Raw genomic sequence first — 21,541 nt, 5'->3', positions numbered from 1 at the left:
GCTAGTAAGAAGCAGAAGATGAGCCTCTAAGGCTATATCGGAGGCGTTTTAACATGTATCTGTACAGCTTGCCATTTCAAAGTTTGCTTGCCATTTTAAAGTCCTTATGGCTTATCCTTGTCTTTACCGTGTGAACATTGTTTTTTATCTCTCCTGAGACCAGCTAGATATTTGTGTCATCCTTTGATGTTGTCGCTGTGATTAAACCAACACTTTAAAAATAGATGCTCTAATTCAGATTGGCAGGAATTTGACTACTGCTAACTGTGAGAGCTTCACTTGCGTATGCTACACGACGCAGCAAGTGAATCCTAAACGGGTGGAGTACATTGAACCGGCCACTTCGTCAACAGCTACACCATAAACGAGAAAGGCCGATGCCCTTGCGACAATTGCCTATCTCCGAGGAGGCTTTATAGGCTCAACAGCAGTACTAAAGGTTAAATACCTTGCGTTATTTGTTTTTGCCACGGATAGGGGCGTTTGCTCGAATGCGGGGATGGGGACGCCTGTTGTGTTTTCGTATCCTCTCAACCTGGCACCGCGAAATCCCGAGAGATGACGCATTCCGAAAGGCATAAGACCCCCTTACATGGCCCGATTATATTTTTTATTTTTATTTTTTTGCCCAAAACAAAACCTCATTGCCCTTTGAAAGACATCCCGCATTTGCTTGTTTTCACTACATTAATTCCTCCTTTTTGTCTGGGCTATTAAACTCCATTAAATGGGAATGTTAATGAATGACTTGCTGCGATAATCGTTTTCTTGATTAATTTCAAGCTCACGCGCTTTTTTTTTCGATACCTTTCTAGTTGTTACCCTAGCTGTATGGTCCACTCTCGTGGCTTCGTATGGACCACGCTCAAAGCTTCAGTTTAAAAAAAATGACCACCTAGCACTTCGGGATAATTTTCATTCGCTAGCGGCACTTTTCTGCAATATGAAGGGAGTTTCTTCACGGCCTTTAGTTGTGTCACATATTGTTGACGCAGTCGTCCCGGGAGCAGCTGGAAACATGCTGTCTTTGCGACCTTACAATTCGGAAAGATGACCCTCAAAGCAGCATAACCGTTGTGTTAGAGAATTAGTACGAGAAAGCACTTGCGGAAAACAGCCGGCGTAACGAGTTCGGTCCTCGCAGCGTAAATAATCTTAGCTTCAACAAGTGTTTATGGGCATGCAGTCAAAGGTTCAGAGCAGTGTTTGAACAAGCGGTTTTGTTGCGTGTGTCTTCTCTCACAAGTATCAACCGCCTTCGTATTTATTTATAACCTGCTTTTAATGTAACGTTACCATCATTCAGTCACTGGCTGCAAGGCCGAAGATCGAAAAGCCGCTCCCTTACTGCGCTAAGTTAAAAAGGAAACTGCGCCAAAGACGCGACACGTTCATAACGTAAAGGACACATGTAAGAACTACTGTTATTTTTACAAGTCATTCTTGGAGGAAACTATTTGCATGAGGGCAAATTTTTCATAAAAGGCGGAAGTGTGCGAGTTTTATAAGAATCTGAGAATATCGGTTGCAGTTATTAAGGCTCTACTTCAAACATGCTGCGACTGGCTTTATCGAGACTCGTCGCGTCAAAACCAGTCGCGATGAGTCCCCAGTAAGCAAAAAAACGGCTTGAAATAAAACTTGACGAAAAAAATCGTCTAGACAACGAATGCTCAGTGGAATTTTAAAAAGTTTCGAGAAGCACGGCGAGGAGCTGGACGATGAGAATGACGAGGCAGTGAGCGGTTACCGTGCGATGGGAAGTTCGACGACGATTGTGCAGTTACACTATTTTACGCGTTGTTCGAAGGAACGACAGGTGAGTTTTATAGTACATTTTCTTGCCTTTATATATACTTCGGCATCTTTACACCCCATGACGATTCTGCATGTCTCTTGTAACGCCTTTTATTTGGCTTCCACGTCCTCTGCGTTGTTTCCTTTCGTTTTGCAAACGGATGTGTACAGCACAAGGCGACACTCCGCATGACATACTTCCTTGGGCCATTGCACACTCTCTGCATTGCCCATGCAGGAAACGAGAGCGTCCCGGAGGAAACCTGTGAGAACAAGGAAGAATCCTCCGCCGAGTGTCTCAGACGTTAACCTGTATTTCCATTTTCGCTCATCTCCTTTTATTTCTGCGAAGGGAATTTTGCCATCCACCCCAATGGAGCCAAACGGCTACAAAGGAAAGCTGTACAGCTTTCTCAGCAACTTCGCAGTTGAAGAAAATTTCATCCTGGTCCAGGAATCGAACCCGGTACCACCGTTTAACCGAAGCAGTCGCTCTACCAGCTGAGCTAACCAGCAGGCTAGCAGTTTGTAGCGCGAGAGCGAATTGATAAACAATTCGATTTATTGGTGTTAATCGACCAGGTATTTACCCTAAATCTGGTCGATTAACTCCTTTTATTTCTTTACCATTCAGACTAAATCCTTCCTCCCGCTCCTCTGCTCTCCTTCATCGCATTCACTCCTCCCTAAACACCTTTCACAGATGCGCAACCCGCGGTGGCTACACTGGCCGAGGTTGAGCAGTTTCGCGAGGCTCCTGTAGTCCCGTGCTGCGCATGCGCGAGGAGCAGTGACGTCACACGGCGCACAGAACGTTGCTCACTGCCCGGCGTCTCTCACACCCCCTACGCGCCCAGCGTCTTCGCCGACCTCCGTTCCGCACGTTGCGGCCCGGTCCACTTGATGATCATTCGAGGGGTGGCCGGGCGTGGTACCGATGGCTTCCGCGTCGCAGCAACACCGGCGGGCACCTGTGGAATCAGCTTAGCTCTGGGGCAATTGGTGACGCTGTGCCGGAGCCGCTTGAAGAATATACGTGCGTCACATAATGCGTATACCGTGAGTGTGTCATTGAAGCAGCAGGAAGCATGATAATCAGCTAATCCTAGACAGCCAGGATACTTAAGAATAACCAGCTCAACCTTAGCTCACGCTGCGTTCAGCTGGCATACCTGAGCTAAGCCACTGCTATTTTTTTTTTTTTTTTTCTGATTTGGACGTCTATCCCTCATCTCCAAATTCAAACTGCTTCGATCGTGTCGGAATGGCGCAATCGGACAGACGTCGGCTCCATAACGCGGGGGACCGAGCTTCGATTCCGACCACGGGAAGCGCTTTCTCTTCTTTCGTTTCCCCCGCGATCATTCATCATCATCGTCAGAGAAATTTGGCTTTCATACAGCGTGTTTTGGCGCTATATGTGCCATCAGTGAGATATAGAAGGCTTCGCTTTAAAAAAAAATGTTCGTGGGAATTCGACAGACCCGAATGCCGCTGGAGTAGCCCTAATCGTGCTACCACATTTCAGAGACGAGAAAATTTGTTCGTGCTTTCGTGTGTTCTTACTCCTTCTGGCGAGTAACTCTAACTGGCAATGACGCGCTATATTCTGTGGGAGTAAGCAATCCCTGTAAAGTATAAATATACAAGTTCACTCACCTGATATTGTTTGTTCCGGGATACATCTATACGCGTGTTTGTTTTTTGTTTTGTTTTTTTGTCCCATAAGCCTAAAATCGAGTTGGTTACGCTAACATTATTCCCGTTCGTTCTTTTTTGTGCCCCTTTATTCCCCTGCCTGCTTCGTAATCACTCTTATCGTGCCTTATAATAACAACAATCATGTCTGATTAACAAACCTAAACCATAACAACTTTATTGCCATCATCGTGAACCAAAATGACGTGAACCCGAGGCTTGACAGCTGAGCAATGCGAGGCAACGACTTCTAGGCGATGCACTTGTGGTGTGTTGGATTCCTTTTTCGACCGCAGACCTGCGCACTTTCTTCACGCTGCCTGGAAAAAAGACACTTTGCCACCACAACCCATCGCACAAGACCGGCATGCTGTGTGCCTGGTGGCTACCGCTGTTCGGTGAATGTGTCCCCCGTCTTCGGCTGCTCAAGGAATGCCACAGCGAATTTGGCGAGGCCTTATTAAGCAAGTCTTGCTCGTCCGACGCATTTTTTTCACCACGATGCAGTCGATGTCGCATAGACACCTACCTAAATCGGTTTGAGAAGTGGAATGTTCATTCCATCTAAGACTCAGGTATGTATAGATATGAGCGTGTGTAGAAATGTAAACATGTGTGTGTTTCTGTGTTTGTATTAAAGTGAATCTCATCGTTTTTGCGTGCGCATAACACGTTGGGCGGTGGTACTCACTGACATGAAAAAAGTTCACACGCTTAACACATGACACGGTGACTAAGTTAACACTCCGGCGTGAATCCGCCTGTTCTTGGCGCATTTTGCGAGCTATGGACCACGAAACGTTCCACCACTTGGACGAGACGATGCGCTAGTGCCGTCCTCCTAGAAACTGGCCTTGTCGCGTGCCCATCTTCCCTATAGGCACCGCTGCAAGGAGTCGACGGCCGGCGGTAGCGCTTGGCGCTACGGTGAAGTTCGGCACAGAGCCAAGTGAGCATATGGGAAAACCTAGGCGTGCGGCATCTTCTTCAGGCCGTTCATCTCTTCCGCAGTGATGCCGTGGATCCGAGATTTGCCCTGCGAAGTAAGACGCGCATTGGTTAGCGTATGCACTGAATTTTGCGAGGCAACACGTGGCTCTGATGATGATTGTGGCGGTGATTCGGGTATGATGGTGATGATGATAACGATGGCGATTATGATAATTATGATTACGAATCTCTCAACAAGGGTGAGGATTGAACAAGAGAAGGTCAATCTGCCGTATTTCATTATAGGTGCGTAAGTGCGCCGACGTGAGAAATAACGCGAGCCAAGCGACGTTGTATATATACACACACGGCACACACAAACATGCCAAGGTCTCTGCAATCAGCTCCGTACACGAACCCACGCGCAAACACATGCGCGCCGAGCATCGCGCAAGACCTCCTTCGCGCTCTTCCCCTGCGCAGAAGCAGCGCGTACTGGCATCGTCACGCGTCCTCTTTGTTCTCCGTTGTGCTATCATTCGTTCTCCTTCAATCGAGGCGCGCACGGAGCTTGCGACAAACGCCGTGTTGCGAGCTTCTAAAGGCGGAGCAAGGCTTGCGCATCGGGCTGAGCCTCAGGTTCCCGAGGGAGGCAGTGGTTACGTTTTCCAAAAGATCCACCAATGGATCTTCCGTTAGTCTTTTTGCCGCCCCCGGCTTTCGCGCATCAGGCTAGGAAGCACGAGTTATTATTTCTGAGCGATATCTTACAAAAGAAACGTTCTGGTACCTCCCGCAATCGCGCGAAATCCAAACAATGGTTTTGACGTCCTTTTATAGTTGCATCGAAGGTGCGTCGGGCGGATTTGACTAGCAAGGTTCAACACCCCTTGAAACCCCCGGTTCATGTAGTTCCGTACGTCGCATTATCGTATGTTTAACCATTATGCAGGTACGAGCTTGCAGGAGCCTCTCTTTGTATAACACACGCACGCACGCGGCGTGAAGCCATACGTCCGTATGAGGTGGTCTGTGTCCTTCCAATCGTGTTCGGCTTCGCAGAGGTGAACATCGCGTATACTACTCCCCAGTTTACGTAGTAGATCTTTTTTTTTTTTATGCATTCCCACCACGGGGCAGCCTCGTGTACTACTGAGCAGCGGCACCCGCCGCGGTGTCTCAGTGGCTAAGGCGTTGAGCTGCTGAGCACGAGGACGCGGGTTCGATTCCCGGTCGCAGCGGCCGCTTTTATGGTGTGGCGAAAAGAAGAAACGCCCGTGTGTACGAGATTTCGGCGCACGTTAAAAATCCCCAGGTGGTCAAATTTAATCCGTAGCCCTCCACTATGGCGCGCCTCATCACCTGCGTTGCGTCGGCGCGTTAAACCCCACAATCAATACTGAGCAGCGGCTACGTTCTCGCTCGCAGTTCCTTCCACCGCCACCTAGGGTTCGCTGCGACGTTCTCCCTCGTCCCTTATGTAGTGCGCACAGGAACGCAACGCTATAGTGGCTCGAAGTCAAAGCGGTTAAAGACGCCATAACCGATTTCCGTGTAACAGATGTTCATACCACTTCCTCACATATTGAACACTTGCCATTTTCGCACGCCGTAGGAGATGGATGACAGTTACGTGTTCCTCCAGACCATATTTCTTTCTGTCCTAGCGTTGTACGTGTCACCTACGTGCTGTGCTCACAGCTTTAGCTTCTAACATGTCACGGCAAAGAGTGTATTTATAATTGAAAAGATATAAAAAAACTTAAACAGCACATCTGCTATTTTACCCGTGGTGTAGCACGCTCTAAATGACAACTGACATTACGTATTGCTCTAGACCGTTATTTTTCTTTTGTCGTAGCGTTGTACCTGCCGTCTACGCAATGCGCTCAAAGCTTTTGCCTCACAATATGTCACGGCAGAGAGTGCATCGTATAACCAAAAAGTAAAACAGCCTAAACGGCACATCTACAGTTTTAACAAGTTCCCTGAATAGCGTAAACCAATCAAACGTCCACAGCCCACGGTTCGTGCTCCCATGCAAAGTATAGCCTAGCTACCATGCAGTTATTCGGGAACCTGGCGTTACAAGTAATTACCCGCAGAATTATGGCGCGCAATTTTCCCGCCACTAATTGAGCAAGTTCTTTTGCCATCTTCAAATGGTTTTGTAAGTGAGTCATAAGGCGTCGTAAGCCAGGTTTGATAAAGTTCCAGACAAATCTCACAGTCCCAGGCATGTATATGATCTGAAAAGAACCATAAATAACTTGAAGGAGCCATCAAGACAAAGCACAAGTTTGGTTCATTCAAAACATTGCCTCGTTCGAATCAAACTGACACCACTTTTAACGTAAGCTTCGCTCGAATAAGCGATATAATTAGGAAAAAAGGAAATGGCCATGCGACCCACTAGCTCATTTCCCGAAAAAGAACCCATGATGTCATACCAGCCAGCTCTGCGATTGGCGGAGGCCGGCAAAAGCAAACGCAAATTAGGCAGAGCTTATAAGCTTACCGAACGAGTTATCTGCGCTTACATTTAGCGCACATTCTTTTTATGTCAGTAATAATGGTGGGACAAGCAGTGGAAGTTACGAAAGTACACGTAAACATAGAAGTACCTATGCGTACTGCTGTTGGTACTGCGCGCACTATGCTTGGTTTAGCTGCACAGCACTGCGGGGCTTTGGGGTTGTCTCAGACAACACTGGCCGATTGACTCGAGCAACGGTATCTTGCTTGACCATATTTGTCGAGCGGGCACTATGTTTCACGAAACGATTATCTTCTCCCTGAACAAAAACAAGCCAGGTTTAAATACGGTCAAAAACAAACCAAAGGCAGAAAACGGCTTGCAACGGTGTGGTGGCGCCACCTAGGTTCACTAACGGTAAACAAGGCTTCGGAATCGGCTGCAGAGCGGTCGGTTTCTGTGATGTCATTGCGGACCACGAAAACACACGATTTAGCGGGAAAATCAATATTTTAACCTAACTGGATTAATTTCTCAGTGAATAAAGCATCGTTTGTATCCGGACAAGCGCTGGGGGCACTATAAAACACGAAATCTTTTGAATAAAACAAACTTGTATTTTGTCTTCATGGCCCCTTTAAGACAGTTAATACGCATAAAAAGACGTGTGATAATTGTAAAGCGAGCCCCCGGGAAGCGTGCCTTACAAAGTTGTGAACACAATCGTGAAGCCGTATTAATTAACCGAGCGCGCAGCGTTAATCAGGTTAGATGTGACAGTGATTTTATTCGGAAGTATATATTTGTGATCATTGCGTCGATCGCTTGCTATGACGACGTTATCTGTCGGACCAGTCTCTTCGGCATCGGGCAAAACTAAGCCGTAGAGACTGACGTTTTGACATTTGCGTTCATATGTATGAAAGTTGCGAAATCAAAAATGTCTGATGCGTTCTTTCGAAAAGTCCAAAAATATGACAAACTTCCGTAATGACTCTCGGCACAACGTAACGTGTTTTTTTATTATTATTATTTCCGGAACTATAACAAATTTATGAAGAACGCTGCAACCTGCTTTGTAAGTAGACGATAACAAAACTGCACGCGCATGGCTGGTTACCGTATCTGAAAGCTGAAACCGTAACGCGCATTTGTTCTTTCTGGCGTTGAGCTGCGCCCAGCTGTCTCGTTTGAAGTGTTACCCTTTCTTTACTTATCTAGACTGCTCCTTTTTGATGGGCAGTGTTCTCGATGTGAGTGGATGTTTTCGGATGGGACTGCGCTCCGAGGTAAATTCCCCGCAGGCAAAACACCGCGGCATTCGATTCGCCTACTCTTGACCGTTCACACCACTGTTTCCAACCCCTGTGGCATTCTCCGCTGTTTCTCAAGTCGATAGTTAAATGCAGAGCATTTGTTCACTCCAATAAACTTTAATTACTACAAAAACCTCCGCTTCCAGGATCACTGTGCCCAGCCGACGTTCACTTGGTACCGAGCGAAGTAGCGCGGACATCAGCCGCTGTGTTCCTCACGTGAAAACGACACTTTTGTTTGATGTCGCACGTACTATGTTCTATAAAGTTGGCGAATTACCATTCACGTTTAAAATAGGGCAGTGTCTAATCTCACGGCAACCATGAGAATTGCCTCTGTGTAATTCTCACGGCAGTTCCCATCAAAGCTTGCTGACCTAAAATGTGCTGAGTAATATCACCTCCCAAGGAAACCTAACCTCGCCGAACCCAACCTAACGTAACGTAACCCAACGTGTCATAACCTACCAAAAACTAGCCCAACTGCAACAAACCTAACCTGACCCAGCCCAACGACAAAGAACACAACCTACATTAAACCTGATCTAACCCATTCAAGAAGTCCTGTGCGTAGATCTCTTGACATAGTAATAACCAGAATGAAAAAAGAAGAGCATTATCAAAACTACGATGAACGAAAACTTCAAAAATTCCGAACGCTAAAAGAAAAAACAAAAAACTTCCCCATGCCAGACTCGAACCTAAGCTTTCTCGCACTTGTTATATACCACAGCGCCATAGGAACAGCTGTAGGAGCGAGTTTTTAGGAAATGTTCGTCCCAGAGAACCTTTGGGCGGCGTGTTTAGCCAATCAGAGGCGTCTGCCGTGAGAAATTTCTGACGGTAATTCTCACGGTTGCCGTGATAATAGACACTACCTTAAAATAAACAGAGCGATTCGCAGCGCATGGTATAGCCAACTGGACGTGATCGCCAGGTGAACCTCCCCGGCTTTAATTTTTCCCGTCTCTCTCTTTCTCTAAGGACTTTTAATAGGAATTTGAGCAGCAGAATCATCAAATGAAGGTAGGAGAATTCATATCTCGATTTTTAGTGTGTGCGTGGCCTTTGACAAACTGTGCGTGACAAACAGAGTGCGTGGCCTTTAGCGACACTGCATACGCGCTTCAATTGACGTCGCATTGAGCTCTAACGGTTGTAAATGAGTGACTAATAGGAAACCAATGGCGTTCTTTTTTTTTTCGATAGACATTCGTGCGTGCATACGGCTCACCTGCATGTAGAACATGAAGAGCATAATGGCGCAAATGCCCGAGCCGATCCCGCCGACGATCAGGCCCGACGCTATCGTCACGTTTCCGACCTTCTGGGGAAACTCGACCTTATTCTTGAACTCTTCGGCCATCTCCGGGGCGAGCTCGGCTCTCTGCAGAGAAGCATCCGACATAACGCACTTTGCTTAGTAATGAGGTGTGATGACATTTCTCGGGAAAGCTCTGCGGGACATTTTCAGTTTGTCCTCCTATACCATAGAGGACAGTGTCCGAATCAACAATCTGCGCGCACAGCTTGCTCTGCTTAATCGCGCTTATATAGACATCTTATGTTATTTGTGGCCATATGGGAAGCGAAAATCCTGTATAGGCCGCACAGAGTAACATTTCAACTATAAAATCCGCAAAGCCCTTGGGTTTACCTACGTGGATTGTCCCTAATTGCTTTAGGACCTTGTATTTTATAACTTAGCTACCACACGAAAACGCGCTCTAAATGTTATGACGTCGCATTCCGATTTAAGCAATCAATTTCTTCATTCAAGTAGTTAGGTTTTATATTGTAGTGAAACCGGCACTATTGCGATGCGGGCAAATGACCTACCTCTTCAACCCAGACAACAGGGAATACGGTGTTTTCGACTTTTTTCAGCACCCTGCAACAGAAGTACGTAAAACAGTGTTATTTCCTTCCCAGTAACTAATTAAAATGCGGTGGTGAAGTTCATAAAAAGAAATGATAGCTTTGTTTTAATCACTGCGCCTTTACAACAAAACAGACGGGAATTTCAGAGAAGTGGGCGCGATATCGCACCCCACCGCAGCAGCAGTGACCGGGGCATTGCTCCAACTTAGCGGGTCTGATTTCCGGCAGGATGCGATTAAGGGCCCAGATGACGTGACACGGGCCCGATTGCAGCTGCGATGGCCTGCAGTGACCTCCACGGTAATGGCCTCTGTAATAGCATCAATAACAATGCGGACGCGCGTGCTGCACGAAGCGGCAAACATAGCTCGTACTAAGATAACCGCCAGACGAGGAAATCCGCACTGCACTCGAGCGGCAAAGTTCAGCTTCGCCTTTCCATAGAACTGGCCGTGGCGTCTGTCACTCGTTTTCGCTATAGTTTCTGCATATAGCTCCCCCGAGGTAGCGGTTTTCGCCCGACTGTGATTCTATATACGGCTCAATTTCAAGCGTTTGGCCGTGACTTATAACGTCCGAAGAAAGGCTGAACGAACAGTTCTATTAACAGATTTGTTACGCATTGCATGATTTACGTATAATGGGCTGAAATGCCGGTGACATGAAGCTATGTCACGATATAAGCAGAAGTTGGTGCAGGAGGTATGTAAACTCCCAAAGCGGCTTTTATGACAGCAACGGTAATGAAAGCAGCCCAAATGGGTTCTTCTTGCCAGCACCCGCAACTGAAAGTGCGCTGAGTGCGATTATTTTTTTACTGCGAAGCAGTATACGTCTACAAGCCAAGGAGATGCTCGTGTCCACGCCAGCAGAAAACGCCAGGCTAAATGAAAGAAATTACTGGCACCGCCAGGAATCGAACCTGGACCCGAATGGAGTAAAGGAGCGATAGCCCGTCGTCTTACCGACTAAGCTGCGCCCACACGAGGATACGGGGAGACAGACGGTGTACTCAACGAGCACAGCGGCGGGTCTACCACCGGCGCTCATTCAAGACCCTCGGGGAAGTGCAAACCGCATAATGTACAATAACGGCGTTCACTTGGTTTGGATTAGCGGCGAACGCAACAGTGTCTGGGGAGGAGGAGGGCGCTCCTTGGCGGCGACGCATGAAATGAGGGGGGGGGGGGCAGTGAGAGAGATGACGCCACAGCCGCGTGTACCGCCCTCCTCCTCACCCTTCGCCAGACGCCCGTCTCCGTTTTAAATGCAGAGCATTTCTTTAACTCACATGTAGCGTCCGATGTCCGTCCGCAACAGCTCAGCGCGCAGGCGCGCCCTCTCCCCCACTCCTCCTCTCCCGCATCACGCTACCCTCCTCGCTCTCAACAACAGGTCCGCACCCCTCCCCCTACACTATATAAAAAAATAATACTTACCGGCGCCAGGTTTCGATCCCACGACTCCGCGGGCGGAACGCAAGGTACATGGTGCTCTACCCACTGCGCCACAAAGCCGACACAGAATGGAAGGCTACGAACGCGCCTTATATCCTTGACTCATTCAAACTATGTCAAGAAGCTGCTGATACAACGCATTCACTACCTGTGGACGGAACGCGAGGTACATGGTGCTCTCCCCACTGCGCCACAAAACCGACACAGAATGAAAGGCTACGAACGCGCCTTATATCCTTGACTCATTCAAACAACGTCAAGAAGCTGCTGATACAACGCATTCACTAACACCAACTCTCCAAACACTAAACGTTAACGCAATACACCCATCCCCTATGCGACGCATTTACTCGAGTCCCCCTCGCGGGGAGATGGGCCCTTTTTTTCTTTCCGCTGTCGCTGCAAAGTTCGGATGCCACCCCCGCACAACCCAGGTAACGGCTGCCAGAGTCTCTGGTTTCACTCTTTGTAGAGCCACGTGTGTGAATTCAAGTGGCGTCGCATGGGTGAATCGTCGTGGATGTCGTTCACAGCTTCGCAGTCCAACCGCCTTCACAGCGTCGATTGGAGCCAACTTTTTTTTTTTTTGCAAAGGTGACCGGTTGACGACGTTTTTCAAAGCGCTACATTAGGCCAAATGCACTATGTTTAGGCCTAATGCTAGGTGAACTTCAAGTTGATCCAAATTTCGAAACGCCAAGCAACGCCATAATTCATCGCTCGTCGAGCGGATGCAGCTTTGCGAGGTTAGGCCTCAAAGCGTGACGTTAGGCCTAGCGTCGAACTGTCGCATACCCGCGCCACCCCCTTCCTCTACTGCGCGTCAGCTCAGCGCAAGCGAGGTATATAAACTGGAAAATACAAGATACCAAGATTGGCAGCGTTCTCTTCTCTCGCTCCCGGGTTATCTGCACGTGTTGGGGCCGACCGCAGATGTTTCGGCTCGCTGTGCCCGAGAGCAGCCTGAGACGCTGTCTCGCCGATTTCACAGAATGGCCACGTCTAGAATCACCAAATAAGTTACGCTTAAGAGTACCGCCACTTCGTGCACCCGGAAGCGTCTAGGTGCCATTTTGTTGCTAGCTTGCAATGTTGCCATCTCTCCCAACGAAACCACCGCCGGTTGTGACGGGCAGAGTATGACCAGCCGCTGTAGCGTCCTCGCAGCAGAGAGAGAGAAAGAGAGAGAGAGAGAGAGAGAGAGAGAGGGGGGGAGGGGGAGGGAGGGAGGGAGGGAGGGAGGGAGGGAGGGAGGGAGGGAGGGAGGGAGGGAGGGAGGAGGCGCCCAGAAACAAAATTGCTGCGCCCATGTAAACAAATATCACGTGATGCCGACCGACGAATGAAAATCCTGGCGGCACATAACAATGAGAGAAAAGAGTGCCGCTACTCTAAAAGCCTTTATTTAGTGACGCTAGCCGCGTCGAAGTGGCCAGTCTGTGGCTGATCGGCTTGCACGTAAAGCAGTCTAACGGCTGTTCGGCCCATTCCGCAGCGCTCGGAAAATGCCGATTTGGACAAGGCACTTTTAGCCTTAAGGCAACAGAAAATAAGGCTACGCTTTAACGTGTGTGTGTGTGGGGGGGGGGGGGCATTTTAGGCTTTCTAATCAGCATTTGTTGCCTGAACTGTAGTAACACTTACGCCAGTGAGGGATTTCTCCTGAGGTCCACGTTGATCTGTAGTCTCTTTGATGCCCGCATCACGAGACCAGTCATCTGTTACAAAACAAGCACAAGATTTCTACATCAATGATCAAATACGGCCCGCAAAATAGCCGAACAAGCTACCGCGTATTTGCAAAAGCACCAAAAACCTAAGGGGTGCATAATCAGACACCAAAACCAGTTCGTACCACGCGCAGAAGGTGTATACTTCATTCCGACCCCGTGTGTAAGGAATACGTGGCACAAACCGGCGGATGCGTTAACTGTAGATTACAAGAACACAGCTATGTGTGACAGCAGCAGGGCCACATCGACGATAGCAAATGTTTATATCACCAAGGAACAAAAAATTTACACCATCTTCCCGCGAGGGGAACCATGGGGTAGATGCGAGGCACCGGGGGTTGCCGTTGCGTGTCCGTTATGTTAGCGATGTCAGCGTGTGGATTGCTGTTGTTGTGTATCCTATTTACGCAGCATGTTCACCCCCGATGCGTCGCATCTACCCCATGGTTCCCCTCGCGGGAAGATGGTGTAAATTTTTAACCGAGCGCAAGCTGCGCGCTAACGCACAGCTGGCACGGCGACGGGAGCGAGCGCAGCCGAGCGCAAGCTGCGCGCTGACCGCGCTGCGGTGAGAGAGGCGGAGCGCGCAGCTGCCGCGGCGAGGAGAATGGGGGAGGGATGCGGACTACGCCGCGACAACGACGCGGGACAAGGCGAGTTAAAGAGATGCGTTGCATCTAAAACGTAACAAGCAAAAGCAGAAATATGCTGCACCGATAGACGTGTTTGTTGTTCCCTTTTAGGGCCACGGGCTTCCAAATACGCGATTTCTTTTGGAGATAAAGGTAATCGTTCCTGGACTGGTAGTCGACCCTGGTAATCGATCATGCACGTGCCTTCAGCTCTGGAAATTCCAACGGCTTTAACAATTTATCCGGTCGTTTGGTTTTTAAGACATTCCCACACCAGGTGGCGCAAACGTGTGCACTAACAGCGCTCTGTCCGTGTGCTCTTCTGTCGGCGTGTTTTTCGCGCTGTTCATTGCTTAGTCATGTACCAACTGCCCCGCCTAGATTCTGCATTGCAGTTAATTTCTTCTAGATCGGGCTTCTAGTGTTTTTGTTCCGTTTCATATTTAGGGCTCGTAAATGCGTATCGGTCATCTAGTCCCGGCCAGCTGCCGTTCGCGCTTCAAACACGTAATGTTGGTACCAGTGTCCGCGTGCTGTGCTGTGCTGTCTTACGCGCGGTATCGTGCTTATTTAAGAAAAGTAAGTTTGTTTAATCCTGCATCCACCTGCACGCCCCTGCGTCATTGCCCTACCAAGTGGCCCACCTACAATCTCATACGCTCTCTTCGCCCTCACCGGGTGCACGTCCAGGAAGGTCTCGTGCAGCTGCTTGTTGGGCGCGAGTCCCTGGACGCCGTTCACGTAGGCGCTGTCTCCCTGGTAGAAGTGCGGCGACGAGAGCACGATGGGCGCCCCCTTGCGGCAGGTGGCCACGTGCGTGACGCCGCTCTTGAAGCAGTGGGGCGACGTGGTGCAGAAGCAGCGGTTCTCCTCGCGCAGGTCGGCCGACTCGAACAGCGTGGGCGGGATGGTGAAGCGCCAGGCGCGGATGCCGTGCACCTGGGTGTCCTTCTCGTACCGGAACTCCATGGACCTGCGCGGACGGACGGACGGAGCGGCTGACCAGGGCGCTTCGAGACGCGCTACAGCTCGGCACTTCATTCGTGTTGTAGACTCGTACGGGGTGTGCGCCGTTAGAGGCGCTTCAGACGAAAATGCGCGTCTGTGTTTTGGAGGGTTAGGGAAAAAAGTCAGGGAGGGGGGGACTAGCACGCATGCATCACAGTCCATGCAGCGCCCCAGTGTTCAATTTTAATGACAGAGCTGTGTAAGTTTGAGTTTGGTGCGGTGGCGTTAGCAAAAAAAAAATGGCTGCCGATTACTGTACTCCGTAATGCGAAATTTGTGCGCAGCGCCAACTCCAGTCTTCTCGGTCACATAGCTGCTGCGTCTCAGGAAGTGATCGCGTGAACAGCGAACGAACGGCGGCGCGCGCTCTTAGCCGTTACCTCGCCAGCGCGTCGCCTCCGCCGAGCATGTTGCAAACCATGTTTGAACCTCCCGCGCAAATGTCACGTGGTTCGGACGAGCGACGCAACGGGAGGAGGGAGAGTTGTTTTACTGAAAGAGAAAGGAGCAACGAGGGAGACGCAGAAGGACCTATGTGCGTGCATCACGCAGCGTGCTGGGATTCTGTGGCGCCGCCTCGGAATAATTTCATCCCCCGCTTTCCTTCTGTCTTTGGCGCTTCCTTCGTTCGCTCGGTTACGAGGCCGACCAGGCCTCCAAACCATAGTCGCGTACGCTTAAGTGCCTCGTATTAAAACTGATCCGCCTGTAATGTGTGCACCACCACATGTAGGGTATTATAGCAGTGAAGCCGGCTTTCAAGCCTGCACAAGCCTGCACAAGGGGCATATGCCTATGCGCACCCCTTACTATAACAGTTTAAATGTGATCGTCTTCCTTGGGCTAATAAAACGCAAAAAAAAAACATCGGCGCAGCTTGCAGTAGTGGTGCAAGGCTGGAGAAACCGCGGAGCGGGAGGTCGACCTAGCTCCTTCCCCCTGGGATCCGCTGTCAGTGTGGAGGACCGACCGAAACAGCCTTTGTAAAATCCGGCTAAACTTGGCCTCACCCCTCAACACTTATCCTAGCCTAGCAAGAACATCTCAAAACCTAACAAAACTTAGCAAAGCCTAGCAATACCCAGCAAAACTTAGCAAAACCGAAAATAAAAGCTAGGCCAACCCCCAGCTCCGCCGTTTCTTGAGACTTGCACCACTAGTACAAGCTGCGCAAATTTTCTTTATTACTTTTCTTCGCGTTCCTGCGGTGCGAAAATCCGATCAGAAGTGTCCAAGTGTAAGTTGCGTCGCTGCACGAGAACATTGCAGTGTTCTTTTCTTCGTGTTTTCGTGCTCAGCAGATCGCAGCAGCTCGTGCCCACAGGCAGAAGAGTGCTCATAAGAATGCTGCGTGTCCAACAGGCGAATTATGCTGTAATGCGAGCCGAGCCATCGGATGCCATAGCATGACAAAATGTCAAATATTAACATGAAAGCTCGCTTTTGTGCGCAGTCTTACGGAGAATACTTGCCATCTGAACTGAACACTAGTATTGTAACCGCGAACTCTTCTCAACTCTAAAAGGAGGAACGAATCTCTTCACTCGGTCTCCCCTCCCATTTCCCCCCTTCTCCCCCTTCCGGTTCCTGGGCCCTCCTTGTGTTAATAAAAGGCTTTCACTTTCACTCACTTAACTCGGTCCGTTGGTGTTGGCTGTAAAAACGATGCCAGACTGTGATAGGTTCGCCCACGAAGCAAATTTTACGTTGCGCTTTTGACGCTTACTTTTACTTGCTGATATTTCTGTACATATATTATAGTCGAGATTTTAGTAATTAATACGTTACAGCCCAACGAAGTTCTCAGAAGTGTACAGCAGTTCAGTTTTCCCTAACCTACCTTGCAGGGCCACCGCCTATATTACACGCACGCTGCGTGGAGTTAAAAAAAACGGCGTGGCACACGCGGAAGATATCGTCGCGACACGACCTGAAATCTTACGACGAAACCCACGCACGTGTAACGATTTCAAGAGATGAAGAAAAAAAATAGGACTTTATGGTTCTCCGCCGGAAGCGCATGCAAGGGATCACGCCTAATTTTCATTTTGGGCCGTTTAGGCGCTTTCAGAGAAGATTTGACATTCAAATTCTCGTTTGAATTCCCTGCTTGTGACAGGATATATGCTTTGGGCACGCTGACTGATATCCTGTTGTTTTTGCAGTTTACGCCAAGGACACGTACGATGCGAGAGAAAAGCGCCCACGTGTTCACGCACTCCGACACGAGCAACAAGGTCGGGTTCTCTTAACGTGCGCAGAAGGTTTCAAAAAGAGGGAGGTGCAAGGAGTGGTGTTGGCACGCCTTTTTCCGCCGCGATGTGTTCTGCGGATCGCGCGTAATATGCAAATGGACCCGAGGTTAGGCACGCATCAGAGGTCTTGAGCACGCGGGGAAGCCTCGAGAGCTTCACGGTCCGCCGCTCACCCTACTTTGTTCTGCTTACTTTTCGCCACTTAAATGCATAAGCTGATATTGTTCGTACATCGCGTACCACGCATATGTGTGTCCGGCTTATGTGGTAACCAGCAACCGTTGGCTTCACGTGTAGCTTGACACCCGGAACTTTCAAACGTATAAAATGTGACAGTCGTTCGCCCATGTTACAGGGGAACCTGGAAATAGCGTGTCAATGAGAGCATAACCAAAGGCTTCTGTCGCGTCGCCCACCGGAACACTGCCCGGGTTGCGAGGCGTGAGGTCAACCGGAAGCCACGGCCGGACGGCGTATAGGCGTTTCCTAGTCAGCACAGCCAAGCGACGCATGGCGCCATCTAGGGGGCATGTTTGAAGCACAAGGGTGGTTCGTTTCTTACAAGGAGGTTCGTTTCTTTTATAAATGACCCGTACTTTAGGATCCCGGTTTAACCAGCAGCCTTGCTGTTGGCGTAATGCAGCCCTATAAAAAAACTGGTTGATTCCTCTTTCATAGGAATCGGTAAAACACTAAAGTGAACTGTGCAGCAAAATCTGCGGCTGAGCATGATTTGCGGGTCGGTGGCTGTCTTGTGGGTGTGTCTGGTAAGCGACATCCTGCTAGCGCGTCGCTTCGGCAAAGGTGTACTGGCGTGATTTCCGTGACGGATATAACGTCAGTGAAATCTTATTGTATCCCGGCATAAAACACTTCCGTATTAAAATATAAAGCCCGAAAACAAACAACCCTATGTATAACGTATTTTTAGTACTAAAGGTTGCTTCCCCGCAAGAAGACTCTGTGTGCAGCAGTGCACCCTTTACAGGCCGCTTGCTTCGTTGAACTGGCGTCATTTCCGTGGCGGATATGACGTCAGTGAAATCTTAATGTATCCCTGTATCCTGAAATAAAACACTTTCGTGTTAAAATTCCGCCATAGTGAAGCACACCATGAAAATCTAGTTTACATCGAGCGCCCATGCGCCAAAGTTGAGTACAGTTGATTTCCCGATTGAGGATGCAACCAATAAGTCCGCGTAAACGTTGTGCGTCTGCATTGTTTGGATACCTCTTTGGTTTAGCTGCTTCGGCGTTTGTGAGTGTACTAAAAGAAAGAGCAGACATTTTTTCCAGACAAATGTCTAGGAGGCATTTTTGCGGGAGCAAGAGTGTAAAATGACTCTCGCTTAGTTGTTCCCCGTGGGGCGTCTTCACCACAAAGTTCCAGAATGAATCGCCAATCGAAGTGGCCGAGTGTGCAAAATGTACGAGTCACAAGGCCCCGCATTCAATTCGAGTGAAAACGGGCATCTGCGCAGGTACATTGCGCATGCAAGACGCCGCACACGCCTTGTGTGTTGTACTTGCGCACATGCACTTTTATATGTCAAATAGTATGCTGGGCCTCGTCATTCCTCTAATTTGCAGACTTGGCCACTTCAGTTGGTCATTCTGGAGCACTGTGGTGAAGACAACCTAGAGTGTAGGAGGTTGGGAGAGTCTAGGAGAAGGGTGGTGAAAACCTCGGGCTTTTTTATTCACCTGTTGCTGATATTCTGTTACTATACAGAAGGCACAAAATGCGTCTCCACTTACCGGCACAGATCCGAGGAGAACACGTAAAGGGATCGGTCCTTAGAGAGGAACGGAGCGAACTGACCGCCATCTGACAAGAGGGAGAAACAATAGAAATCACGTCGTATATCTTGCAGTTACTATAACTAGATGCATGTACAGCCTCCCAATTTTTTAATAATATAGCGGAAGCGACGACCGAGTGGCATGTCAGCGCCTTATCACGGTGTTCACCGGCAAAATAGGCGAGGGTACGTGCACGCGCATAGAACTATCTGTTGTGGGAGCGTCGTCTGCACCGCTGTTCTTCTCAGGGCAACACATCCCCTGTTTTTCTTATCTTGCAAGGCCTTTCGCTACCGCCAAAGGTCGCTAAGCAGCGTGGGGCACAAAGTCGTTCCGATGAAGTGGTAGGGGGTGTACCGCTCTGAAGGAAACAGCGTAGCAGACGACACTCATACAGAGATAGCCCTATGCGCGTGCGCGTATTCTCTCCTATTTCGCTGCTGAACACCGTGATAAGGCGCTGACATGCCGGTCGGTCGTCGCTCCCACTATATTATTAAAAATTTGGGAGGCTGTACATCAGCTGCCTACGCAATGCGTTGGGAACGCAGGACGACAAAAGCTGCGTGTTCCAAGCTATCTCTGTCTCCTCAACTGTCTCCTCGTCGCCCAGCATATCTGCGTATATATGTTAGCTGAGCGCCGCCTGCTTTCAGAAGCAGTCGAACGTTCGCGCTTTATTACAGGTCATTTCCACTCGTGTTTCTGTAATTATACCAATGTTGTAGTATTGTTATCGCGCGTGCACTCGACAACGAGTATAGGGTAGTTTAGCTGCATATGCATGACCGACACTTTCTTTATTTTTTATACAGTGGAATCCCGATAAACGGAACATAAAAGGGGAGAGAAGATGCCGTTTCGTTTATGATTAGTTACTTCGAGCGAAAAGACACACTTTAAGTGTGAAATGCCGCCACAAGTACTGTTTCATTATCGTTTCCGCAAACTAAATGCCTCCAGCAACCATGATAGCAGACAAAAAAGCGCAGAACTGCTTATTATTTGTGATGAATCACAAACACATGGGCTCTAGTCCCTGCCAATCACTTAGTGGTGGGACTTTATCAGTGTCAATCAATTGGTGCAAAATAACAGTTACTATTTTACTCTTAAGCTCTTGCCGCCATTTTTCAGCCCAGTTATGTCTCTCATTGTTGCTAAGCTACACAGAAATATTTCTGAAGCTTCGTGTTGCATGCAAAAAATTTCGAGTGTTAATTTTGCACCAGCGAGAATGCCTGTTGAACGCTCAGAACAGGATGGGCAGTTTCGTTTATCTCGATTGCCAAAATCTATGCTCCACTTAACCGGAATATTTTTGGAATGCATAAACAGAAAAACACACGATTCCGCTCCAGTCGTGTTGCTGAAGCGAAAAATTTAAGCCATTTTTGCTTCCCGAAATTCCACTAAAATTCCGAAAGAAACCGTCAAGCCCTAATACGTGACAATATTCACCTAAAGAGACAAAAAGAAACCAAGCAAGATAAAGGACTTCAAAATGCTTGATTAGCCATCTCTCAAGATTGCAAGCTCAGGTTAACAGTAATTAGTCATAAAAAATACGCAAAGCGGGGCAAAACTTCCAAACCCTGTACAGTTCGCAAATATATAATTTCTCACCTGTTCCATTGATCATGTTGCACGTGGGCCCCTTCCAGAAGGTGAGATTGCTGTGGGATATGAAATGCGCAGCTAGTCAATTTCAGTGAGAATTCCATAAGAAATAGTGCTTATAGTCTGCCAAAATTATTCATTCTTCTATCCATCTTTATTCCCTATTCCACAACGAACTATAGGCAATAAACATTTGCACGCCCCCCCATTCTGTCTTTCCCTTGGGCGGTATTATTTTTTACATGCTCACACAGCTGTTTACACTCAGAGATACTACTTTGGGCTTGTTTTCCAAACCGCATAATCAGAAATCAATTTGGTAATTACAATCTCAAACTGAGAGGGGAGTAGTGTAGTTCCTTCCTATACCGATCGAAGGGTATACTAGAAATTGTTCGAGATACTTTTCAGGGACGAATCTCAATTATTAAATAAATCACAACTTTATCACACATTGCTCAATGCTGCCACATCCCCCATGAAGTGGTTTTCAAGCGCTACCTCGGTTTTTTTTTTTTTTTCCCAAATTTTTCTCTCTCTTAGAAATCATCTGGACTGAAAACAGAAGGCGGCAACATCGTTAAATATGATCAGAAGTTGATATGTTAGACTATTATTTGCCCTTTTCGTCAGTAAAAACCTCAGGCTTTGGTTGACGCCCACGGAAATGACAAAGCGACAATAGAGCGTTTTAGCACTCCATATGCTCCGTGTTGTACGTGGTTACCGTGTTGAACGGGAAACGTCTGGGCACTTGCGCATTCGCCGCGGTAGGGGGGAGGGGGGGGGAGGGGGCTAGTTCCGCGGGCCTGCCTTCGCCATGTCCGCGCCTCCTCGCCCTTCCTCCTTTCCCTTCCGCGTGCGCAGGCGCATTCGGGTCCCGGTAAACACGGTAACTACGTACACGACAGAACAGACGGACTGCTAAAACTCTC

General features: G+C 48.6%; 1 protein-coding gene across 1 annotated transcript in view; it reads right to left on the bottom strand.

Annotated features, from left to right (window-relative positions):
- Nucleotides 1–3,642: 3,642 nt before the first annotated feature.
- The window catches only part of LOC144174169 (lysosome membrane protein 2-like), a 90,342-nt gene continuing 72,443 nt past the window's right edge, over nt 3,643–21,541 (bottom strand). Inside the window, exons 6-12 of the mRNA XM_077702675.1 lie at nt 20,613–20,662; nt 18,942–19,011; nt 14,596–14,893; nt 13,200–13,273; nt 10,057–10,108; nt 9,452–9,604; nt 3,643–4,531 (exon numbers count right to left, since the gene is read on the bottom strand). Of these exons, the coding sequence (XP_077558801.1) occupies nt 4,463–4,531; nt 9,452–9,604; nt 10,057–10,108; nt 13,200–13,273; nt 14,596–14,893; nt 18,942–19,011; nt 20,613–20,662 (766 nt within the window). The 3' untranslated portion in view covers nt 3,643–4,462. The remainder of the gene's footprint in view (nt 4,532–9,451; nt 9,605–10,056; nt 10,109–13,199; nt 13,274–14,595; nt 14,894–18,941; nt 19,012–20,612; nt 20,663–21,541) is intronic.

The sequence above is a fragment of the Haemaphysalis longicornis genome, unplaced genomic scaffold, assembly GCF_048455015.1.
Source record: "Haemaphysalis longicornis isolate Haplotype H1 unplaced genomic scaffold, Haemaphysalis longicornis Haplotype H1 scaffold_3, whole genome shotgun sequence".
NCBI classification, from domain to species: Eukaryota; Metazoa; Arthropoda; class Arachnida; order Ixodida; family Ixodidae; genus Haemaphysalis; species Haemaphysalis longicornis.
Note: the sequence above shows the minus strand (reverse complement) of the source record. Positions and strands in the feature narration are given on the sequence as shown.